The sequence below is a fragment of the Zea mays genome, chromosome 9 (assembly GCF_902167145.1).
Source record: "Zea mays cultivar B73 chromosome 9, Zm-B73-REFERENCE-NAM-5.0, whole genome shotgun sequence".
Classification (NCBI taxonomy): domain Eukaryota; kingdom Viridiplantae; phylum Streptophyta; class Magnoliopsida; order Poales; family Poaceae; genus Zea; species Zea mays.
The window spans coordinates 11464065-11474909 of NC_050104.1; the positions used below are offsets into that span (position 1 = coordinate 11464065).

Sequence of the window (10845 nt, forward strand, 5' to 3'; positions counted from 1 at the left end):
ACACGTGTATGGTCTAAAAGCAAATCCATACAAGTGCGCTTTTCATGTATAAGCCGGTAGTTTTTAGGATTTATTATTCATGAGAATGACAAAAGAAATCGATTGTATGCAATAAGGACATGTGAAAGTTTCTTAGCAAGGTAAATTACTTTTAAATCAAATTTATCAAGGAAAGATTAATACTTTTACTCCTATTCATCGCCAAAAAGATGGAATCCAAAATACACAGGGGCTAGGGGACCTCAAGAAAATTTTGAGAAGATCAAGAAGTGTTTGTCTATATCGTCTGTGCTGTGCTCAAGGCACCTACGAGTGAAGTTTGTTTTGGGGCTCCATGTGGCAGTGCAGGAGCATGTCGTTGGGATGTTTTGACTCAAGAAACCGAAGCAAAGGAGCAGCACATCATCATATATGTAAAGACAACGGCTCATTTGGTGAGTTCATCTAGTATATCAAGAAAAAGTGAGTTCAATTTCAACGAGTAGTGCGCAGAGCTTCATCATGACAAACGAAAACTTTGGATGTAAACGTTTGGTGAAGAAAGACTGAAGACGGTATCTACAATTGCCGCTCAAACAGTGTTTCCACAGAATGCCTCCAGCAATTTTGAAGTTTTGAAACTTGAAGGCCAATTCAAAACGCTTCCGGTTAGCAGAACACATCAACCCCAGATGGACTGAGTTTTCTGGAGCTATCAGAACAAAATATGAGTTGCCATCTCACTGAATCCGAAGCAGGGAACTTCTCATTTCTGAGGAGATTTTTCTTTTTTGATTGTCAGAAGCCTTGGTCTAATATTCCTCTACGGTGCAGCAACATCTGGGTGCACTAAAGCTTCAGCAGCTGAATGTGCAAGGGAACAAGTAAAAAGATTTAAACAGTTGAGCGCTAGGCATCATGTATTGGTTTTATATATATACACAGTACAGAAAACTACAAAACTGCAGTATTCGAGTATGTATTCTCGTCAGAATGATAATGAGAAGAGAAACAGCAAGGGCTGCAGAGATTACCTGGTGAATCAGTGGCGAGGACGACGATGTCCATGGCCTGCTCATCGAAAGGCAGGTCGATGACCAGTGGAGTCAGCCGGCCGTTAGAGCCAGCCCGCACGCACATCGTGATGTCTAGGACGTTGGCTTCACCTACACCCAGCTCGGCTGCTAGATCTCTCCTCAGGTGCAACACGGACCGGCCATCGAACCATAGCATCCTCCAGACAAGCGGGCTGAAGTTCCCCTGATCGTCTGCCCGCACATAGTGGATCTTCCGCCGAAGCACCGGTTGCGCCTGGACGACCCGGCGGCGCTGGCGGCGGATCGGGCCACCGATGGGCACCGCTGGAGGCTGTTGCCGTGGAACAGACCACTAGTGTTCAGGAAACCAAAACAAGCAGACTACACTGGCAACTCTGAATACTCGTTACGATCAGAACAAAATGTTCAGACATAGAATACACTGATTAGCAAAACAAGCAGGCTACACTGATTAGCAATATTAATTCCAAGACAGGTTGAGGAATTAGTTTCCTGAACCTCCGCCTGTAGTTTCTTGAACTGATTAGCAATATTAATTCCAAGACAGGTTGAGGATAGCTAGTACGAAATGGGAAGACGAGCAAGTCTAATCTCATCAAGAACTATCCGCTGATAAGAGTATAAGACGAAGGAAATGCAAATGATAAAGAATTCAAGAACCCAGAACCCATGATCCCCAAGACCATGTAGTAATTTTATAGCCCACGATGTGCCAAAAAAAATTGTATCAAGATTCAGTAACTAACAGCCTCTTCGGTAGCAAGGAGAAGCCATTGATCAAGTTTGAGTGGTTCTTGAAAATCAAAGCAAACGTCGCAGAGTCGACATATTCCAAGAGCCGTTCTACGCCCGGATCAATGCGATGCGAGGATGGGTATGGGTTCGAAGCAGTGGAGACGGCGGACTGACCCAAACTACAGGCGGAAGTTCAGGCGGCTCTGCTCTTGGGGGGATGGCCTCGACAATGAATTGCATCAACCTTCTCTCGTCGCCGTAGTTGTGCCAGGTGCCGTACACGCGATTGCGCATGACGACATCGTCGGACCCGTCGTCCGCGAAGCGGAACTGCCACAGGACGTCGTTCTGCCCTGGGGCGTCGTAAAGGCGCTGGACGGCGAGGCAGGTGCGGCGGGCGCCTTGACCTTGGCCCGAAGACGGCGCCGGAGTCGCTTCCATGCTTACGATGGCGAGGTAACGGCCGTAGGCGGCGCTGTGGAGGAGGACGTAGTTGACGCCGTTGCGCTCGAGGTGGTGCACCACCCACGCCTCGTTCAGCGTCCCACGGCGCCGGCGCAGGGTGATCCTCACCCCGTCTTCCTCGGCGTGAAGGTACATGCCGTGCCAGCGGCTCCGCAGGCGCAAGTGCGCCCTGTCGGGGAAGAACTGCATGTCCATGGCCGGCGCTGGTACTTCTGCTGGGAAGGGGAGGGAGAGGAGTTTGTTGGGACGGTTACGTTTGGGCGCCGAGGTGTTGCGAGCGCAGAAGATGCCACCTGTCCACTAGCGAGTTGGGTCAGCCAGGAGTTTTACACTTTAAGGCCGTGTTCGTTTGACCAGGAATGAACCAGCAATCATTCCAGCTGATCAAAACTTATATAAATTAGAGAAACAAACCGGCTACAAATTATTTCATGCCTCCGTTCCGGAAGAAACGAACGACCCCTGACACGATTCGAGTCAAGTTGCTTAGACTGTACAACGGCTCCCGCAGCGGCCCGGCGGCCCCCTCCCCTACTACTGTTCATCGAATAGGGGCATGTGCAACGTCTCCCCCCTCCCTCTGGATGAAGCGCCCCTCCACCCACACCCCCTCGAACTCCTTCTGGTATTTGCCGTGCGCGTGCCGCGTCTCGGAAGCTTCACGCTCCGAGTTGGTGATATCCGAAGGCGGAGGCGCGGGCCAAGGAGCGTCGCCGTGCTAGGCATCGTCCCCTCCCGAACACCGGTAGATCCGTTTGGTTGCGGGACAACCAGGGCAGGGACGTCCCCTAGCGTCCTCTCTCGTCCCTCCAATTTTGAGGGATATTTGGAGACGACACTGGGATAGTCCTCTTCCAATTGTTGACCCTGAACCAAATAACCTTATTTGAGGGATCGTCCCATCCCATCCCGTCCTGTCATTGCAACCAAACGCATCGCAAAGCGTCGTCCTGGAGCAGCCACCGATGGCAACGTCACTCGAGCTCGATGCTCGGGCACAAGCAAGTTGTCCCCGCTTCAAGCATCGTTGTCGTTGATCAAGTTCGAACTCATCGTCTCCGAAGCGTAAGCGCCGCCTCCTGGCTAACAACTCCAGTGGATCTACAGGGTTAGGGTTCAGGTAAGACTGAGATCCCGACGGTAGATGTTCTTCTGTCTCCCCTTCGTTTCGTATGGAAATAGGAACAGTTTAGGCCAAGTCAACGATAAATCGAACACTGAGATGTGTTTGTGCTGCGTAGATCTATGATTTTCCCATAGATTCTTACTCTGTGCAAGTTGTACATTTCATGCTAGTGCAGTGTATTCCATTTTGTGATTGCGCAGGTGGTTAGTACTTTTACTTTATGTTCTTCTATTATGATATCCTTGTACTCAACAAATCAAATCGAGTTATCCACTACCGAAATCGAGCGCTCAGCAAAGCCTGGAAAACACTGGGCGAAGGCTTTGCCGAGTGTGACACTCGGCAAAGAGAGCTCAGCGAACAGTACATCGGTAACGACTTCTTTGTCGAGTACTTTTTATCGGGCACTCGACAAAGACTTTGTCGAGTGCCAGTCAGTACTCGGCAAAGAAAAGCGTCCGTCACGACGCCGGGTGACGGAGACGGCGAATTTGCCGAGTGTTCCATGATGAGGACATCACTCCCATGGATACAAACAACACTCCCCAAGTTGACTACCCAATTACTCGCGCACGCGCGCGACAATTGAATTTACAGGTGATCTCGTTCCTAAGTAATTATTCTTGTGCATTTGAGAGTAGTATGCTACCTAATGATTTAATTGTACTTAGGAATGAAGGGGAGGACCAGCTAGGATGTCGGGATCAAGATGGAGGCCCAAGTTGACGTTCAGAATCTGTTCCGGCGCTGCGACGCCGTCTTTTGGCCTATTGGGTCGTGTATCTTCGTTGAGCCCATTAGGGGCGCGTCCAGGGTTTTGCATAACCCTAGAGTCTATATTAGTAGCCGCCCCCTTCTTGTTAGAGGGGGTTTTGCTTAAGTTAGATCTGCCAAAAACAGTCGCCGTAGATCAGTTTGTGAGACCCCAACTCGAGAGCTTAACCATCCATCCACAATTTTTCAGATTGCGTTCTTTCTCGTTCTTGCTTGTGTCTTCGATTCGCAGACAAGGATTAGCCCTCGTGGCGAGGTCAATCGAGCAGCGCACGGTTGGTAACCAGAGGAGAAGTGGTGCTGCGATTGCGGGGTTCTAGTCTTGTTGATTGGAAGCCGGATCGTCTGTGTGACATCTCCACCAAATCGATAGTTACCTTCACGTGACGGAAGATCGGGCACCCCCGTTCCTATCAAGTGGTATCAAAGCCAAGTTATTACCGTCAGGTTTACCCTAGTTTAGTTTATGTTTTTCATCCTATAACCCCAGAAAATTGCCATACAAAAAAATTCCGCTGTCCTAGAACCCTTGTTTAGCCTTTGCAATTTCGTTTTCAGTTTGGCTTTGTTCAGTTCGTGTCCGTGGTCGAGTCGTGTTGCTGGTTTAGGGTGTATCTTCATCGTAGTTCAACTGCACCTTCGTCGTTATCCTATCCACCATTACCCAGATCACAAGTCGATCCCCCATTTGCCCTAATCGCCGCTTTCTAGCCGTGCCTCTCAAAAACATAACTTGAGGTACCTTCCTTAAACCGGGCATAACTTTTTTCTCGGGTGTCCAAAAATCTGAAATTTCTACGGCCTGTTTGGTTTCGATAAAATTGTCAAAAAAATCAAGAAAATAAAGAAATTTTTTTCGTCAAAGCTCTTGCACGCTTTTTAGAGAACTTGCTGATTTTCTATAGACCACATCTGATCTCTGTTTTAGGTGAAACTTGGTGTAGCTCCTATTTTGTTGCTTCTTGTGCTGAAAAAATATCAAAAAAATCATACAAAAAAGAAAAAACCAAATCACCTGTGATTCCTACTAGTGCCTTTTTGGCCTCGCTAGTACAATATTTACGGTACTGCCATTCTGCTAGTTCCATTGTTCTTTGTTCGAACTTGTTGTGCTACGCCTCGGATACATCTCTTAGACAGCAATTGTGACTTGTGCTTTGGATATTTATTGAACTTTGCTCATCTGCACTCGATTTTGTTCCACATTCACATACATATTGTGCCTGTCCTACAGCTCCACATATTATATCTTCTGATCAATACAGATTTGACCTTGCAATCGCGGTTTCACTACCTCTTGGTAAGTATCACGAACCAGCCTCCGATTGTACCATCCTTTGCATTGTGTTTTCATTAGATACTAGTAAGAACTTGGTAAGAAACGGTAGTGTGTGTTCCTATTCACCCAGAGAGCGCGTAGTTGCTTATTAGGGATAACCTTTACTGTTTGTTCCTGTTTTGGTGTTTCCAATGGTAGGATCCGATGACGAGATTGAGGTAGTCATTCCCACACAATTTTTCTGATTGTGTCAGCCGTGAAGTCTTCGATGTTATTTGCAAGCGCATGGAAGAAAATATGGAGGAAATGGTCCACAAGTCTGTCCATGATGCGATTATTGCAATGGATCTTGGCAAAGTGCTAGATAGAGTGGAGAGACGGATAACCGAGCTTGTTGATCGGGTTGCCACGTTGGAGACACGTCCACTGCATCAGCAGCCTCCTCCACCACCACAACCCCAGCAGCATCCACACGGCATCAGCAACCTCCACCATAGGCTCAAGATGATGCCATTTTCGATGCACGTGTCAATTTTGATGAGGTAGCTACCAGAGACGCCGGCCTACGATACCGTCTTCATCGGAACAGGGTAGGTATGGGTGACAACAATCGTATTCCCGATGACCCTTTTGCTAAGATTAAGTTCAGCATACCTTCTTTTTCGGGTCATTATGATGCTGAGGCATATCTTGATTGGGAGATGACAGTAGAGCAAAAATTTGCCTCCCATCTTGTGCCTGAACACCATCAGGTTAGACAAGCCACTAGTGAGTTCAAAGATTTTGCTATCATTTGGTGGACTGGTTTAGTGGGTGATGGTAGAGAACCAACTACTTGGGATGACCTACAGGATGCTATGCATGATAGATTTGTTCCCCCATCTTATCATAGAGAATTGCGTAAGAAACTGATGCGTTTAGATCAAGGGGATAAGTCTGTTCAGGATTATTATGGTGAGCTTCAAAAGGGGTTGCCGCGTTGTAAAATAGTCAAGGGGACCGAGAATGCTATTTGTCGTTTTTATTCGGGTTTGAGGCGTGAAATACAGGATATTCTTGATTATAAAGATTTTGACACTGTCGACAAGTTGTTCCAGTTTGCTATGCTTGCAGAGAAGGAAGTGCAGGGACAATATCAGTCACAGCATCGATCCCGAAGTACCTTTGGCGCCACCCCTTGCCAAAGACGACACCTCGCACACCTCCGACTCCTCCAGCGCCCACGCGACCTTCGTCTTCTGCTCCCACCACAGGTACATCTACTTTTTAGGTACCTGCCAAGAAACCAGATTCGGCGGTGCCTTCCAGTGGACGCACTTTGAGCATTCAGTGCCACCGCTGCCTTGGGCTTCGTCACATGAAGAAGGATTGTCCTAGCCAACGGACGTACATTGCTATGGACGATGGGTACATTAGTGCGTCGGATGTGGAGGATGATGGTGTTACAAGTGATGATGCCAGAGATGATGCTGCCATTGATGGTGATGCTGCCACAACAAATTTCCAGAACATCATTGTGCAGCGTGTCCTTAGTGCTCAGCCAGAGACCTCCGGGCAGCAACAACGCCATAATTTGTTCCAGACTTTCTTCGTCATCAAGGATCGACGTGCTCGTGTTATTATTGATGGAGGAAGCTATAAAAATTTGGTGAGTTCAGATTTGGTCAAGAAGCTTAGCTTTCCCACACGCCCACGTCCGCATCCATACCACATTCAATGGTTTAATGATACTGGCAAGGTTAAGGTAACACAAACAGTACATGTGCATTTTTCCATTGGTATATATTCTGATTATGCGGATTGTGATGTTGTACCTATGGAAGCATGCTCTCTTTTGTTGGGTAGACCTTGGGAATATGATAATGATGCACTTCACCATGGTCGGAGTAATACATACACTTTCATGCATAAGGGCAAGAAAATTACTTTGCTTCCTTTGACTCCCGCTAAGATTGTACAAGCTGATAAAGATAGAGCTGCAAGTACCCATAAGGAACCAACTAATGAGACATAAATTCAGCAACAAATTAAATTGAAAGCTCCTGTCATGCTTGCTACTAAATCTGATCTTCTTGAAACTCATGCTACTGATGCTTGTTGCTATGCCTTGGTTTGCAAAGATGCTCTCTTTTCTATTGATGATATTCCTAGCACTTTGCCTGCATCTGTGACTAACCTTTTGCAGCAGTTCCGAGATGTTTTTCCCTCTGAGTTACCTCCAGGACTTCCTCCCATTCGTGGGATTGAGCACCAGATTGATTTGATTCCTAGAGCGAGCTTGCCCAACCGTGCTGCATATCGAGCAAATCCTGAGGAGACTAAGGAGATTCAGCGCCAAGTCCAAGACCTTTTGGACCATGGGTGTGTACGTGAGAGCCTTAGTCCTTGTTCTATTCCTGTCATTTTGGTTCCAAAGAAAGATGGCAGTTGGCGCATGTGTGTAGATTGTAGAGCCATTAACAACATCACTATCCAGTACCGTCATCCTATTCCTCAATTAGATGATATGCTTGATGAGTTAAGTGGTTCTAAAATATTTTCTAAGATTGATTTGCGTAGTGGGTACCACCAAATTAGAATGAAATTAGGCGATGAATGGAAAATTGCTTTTAAAACCAAGTTCGGCTTGTATAAGTGGTTAGTGATGCCTTTTGGATTAACTAATGACCCTAGTACTTTTATGCGTTTGATGAATGAGGTTTTGCGCCCTATTGGAACTTGCTCTCCTGGACAAGATGATCCAACGGGGGAGTGGAAAGAATACATACAAGGTTTAACTCAAGATGGCAATAGCTCTGTTAATCCAGCCTCTCAAGGGCACTGTACGGGGGTATTTATAGGTGTCCGAGTGCCTAACGTCTCCATGTAAGGACGCTTGTGCCCTCAGGCACCTGGATTATCCCCAGAATATTCCCTCAAGGGAGGGTTACAGACTATCATTACAGAAAAGCTATTACAAATTGGGCTCGTAACACGCTTCTCCATGCGGGGCCTGTTACGATGGGCCGAATCCCGTGTGGGCCTCCAGATCTGGTGGCGATGTGGGACAGGAAGACTTCGTCGTAGGCCTTCGCCTTGTGGTGAGGAGGACGGAGGGTGGGCCACGCCATCATCTTGCTTCTGTTGGTGCGGCAAGGTGACGAAGGCCTGGAGCGAAGGGTAGTGTCTTCGCCTTCACCCCAACATTTGCCCTTTGAGGGACCAGTTTGACTGAGTCATCTGGTGCCGAAGACGTCGCTAGATGGTGGAGACGCTTCCCTCGCTCGAAGTGGTTCCGCGGGGGTTTTTGATGTGACCGTTGACGGACGTGTACTGTTGGAATGCGGGCTTCCTGAAGCGTCACGTCCTGTGTATAAAAAGGGGGAGGCGGCGCGGCTCAGGCTTTCTTACCTTTTTGCGCGTCGCGAAACCCTAGCCTTTTGAAACCATTCGCCCGCTCGCCTGCCCTCCTTGCTTTTTGTTCATCGGAGATCTGGCCCGTGTCAAGCAGACCGCGCGCCGCCGCCGCCGGTACGTAGCCATGCCGTCTTCTTCTTCATCCGCTGCGAGTACGCCGTTGGTCGAACCGTCGTCCGAAGATACTTTCAGTGATTTGGTGGCGGTGGAGCTGCACCCGGGCCACACGTTGGAATTTGGCGTTTCGAGGATCTCCTCAGCTCGCGTGCAAGACATGCAGCAGTTGGGGTATTTTGGGAGTGGAGTTGGACGAGTTCCGGGGGTGGAAGAGATTCCAGAGCCGGAGGGTGAGCTGGTTGTGTTCGAGGCATTTTTTACTGCTGGCCTTCTGTTACCTGCGCATCATTGTATGGTGAAGGTGTTGCAGAGGTATGAAGTGTAGATTCATCAGTTGACACCTAACGCCGTTGTGGCTTTGGTGAAGTATGTGTGGGCAGTGACTTCGTATGGCGGTCAGCCTCCGTAGAGGTCTTCGCCAAGAATTATTGTTTACACTGGCAGAAGAGGAAAGTTGGAAACAAGATTGCACAGTTTGGGTCATGCACCTTTACGCCGAGGACTGGGAAGACTTCGGCAGAAGTTGTGGAGCTAGTTCCCTGTGCCCGCAACAAGTGGGGCAAGTGGTATGATTACTGGTTCTATGTGGAAGGAGGCGAAGTCGAAGACCTCCCAGGACTCCCGGCGGCCGTGATGTGCTCCCACTGCTATGTGGCGTTTCCGCCATTTGAGGTGACAGAGGGTGATAGTGATGAAGAGGCCCTTCGTGGTGCTACCCGCATGAGTAGCGGGCACGATTTAGTTGAGGAATTAATCGGTTATGGGGTGTGGCCCTTGGCGCACGGCTGGGCGTTGGGCGAAGTATGCCCTCGCCAGATGCCCTCCCTGGGCGATCAACTTGTGCGAAGTCCGGCCTTCGCGCTGGATCTGCGTGGCCGGGATCCAGCCGCATTCATGCGTGAAGCGAAAGACGGGGCTGTGCGGATTGTGGGGCATTATGTGCCGAGGACGGAGGCCCTGAGGAGTTGGGATATCCGTGGATCCAACGTTCTCCTGAATAGGGTCTTCGAGATGAATCGCTTGCCGTACGACGGCTACCCCGGGGATGACACTGCCGCGGCCGTTGACCGCCGCGGGAAGAGACCGGTGGTCATGACTGAGGAAGGCCCTTCGCAGGAGGCTGCCCCAGCCACTAAGAAGAGAAAAATAGGTACTGCAGTGGGGGGACTGGGGGTCTCTGATAGTTTTGCTGTGGAGTTGATGGGGACGTGCGCAGCCCTCGGGGGAGGGATGTCTTCGCCCGAGCTCCGGGAGTCTTCGGCGCAAATGCTGAAGGTTACCGAGGGTCGATGGCCAAAGAATGTTTCGATCCCCCGCGTGGCTGGCGAAGACTTTTTTACGTCTCGTATGGCTCGCGACTTGAAGATTTTTCCTTACGGGTGGAATATTGCTGCTGTTGTATCGACAGTGATGGAGAAGGATCGTCAAGATGTTGTTCAGAAGCGCCGGGCGGTCGTCAGGATCGGGGATCCTTTCCGTGAGGCGAAGAAGGCGCGGGGAGCCACGAAGTTTGCCGCCCCGGGCGGTAGTAAGCTATTGTCGGCTGTGAAATCGGCCGCCCCTGGGCCCAGCAAGGTTTCGGCTGGTGCGAAGGCTGCTGCCTCTGGCGCGGGCAAGCCACCCTCAGGTGGGCCCGCGAAGGGACGAAGGCTGCCTTCGCCGGCGCAAACGGATGGGGCGACGACGCGTGTTGCCGACTTCGACACGGACATCTGTGTCGGGGATTATTTTCTTGCTAAGTTTTTTTAAGACTAGGTCTTTAACCAGTATCATGGTGCAGGGTCGGGTGGGGGGCAACTGGCTGTTGTCCCGCATCCGGTGGCGACCACTTCGCCAACGGCGGTGGTTGGGGCGAAGGGTGCCACACGGGACTCGTGGGCCACCTTCTGCGCGAGCGGCGACATTCTGTCGGCCGC

At 49.6% G+C, this 10845-nt stretch overlaps 1 protein-coding gene across 1 annotated transcript; it reads right to left on the minus strand.

Moving 5' to 3' along the window:
• Positions 1–430: 430 nt before the first annotated feature.
• Positions 431–2554, minus strand: LOC103637921 (uncharacterized). The gene is made up of 3 exons (XM_008660930.1): positions 1947–2554; positions 1014–1347; positions 431–843 (listed from the first exon to the last, which is right to left on the minus strand). The coding sequence occupies exons 1-3, from the start codon at positions 2430–2432 to the stop codon at positions 803–805; spliced, it is 861 nt and encodes a 286-aa protein (XP_008659152.1). The 5' UTR covers positions 2433–2554; the 3' UTR covers positions 431–802.
• Between the last annotated feature and the right edge of the window lie 8291 nt (positions 2555–10845).

Bases quoted from the DNA above. Each gene is read 5' to 3' on its own strand.
- LOC103637921 (XM_008660930.1), bottom strand. From the start codon at position 2,432: ATGGACATGCAGTTCTTCCCCGACAGGGCGCACTTGCGCCTGCGGAGC. The intron at 1,348-1,946 runs GTCAGTCCGCCG...CCACGGCAACAG, and splicing joins AACTTCCGCCTGTAGTTTGG to CCTCCAGCGGTGCCCATCGG. The intron at 844-1,013 runs GTAATCTCTGCA...TTGCACATTCAG, and splicing joins CCTCGCCACTGATTCACCAG to CTGCTGAAGCTTTAGTGCAC.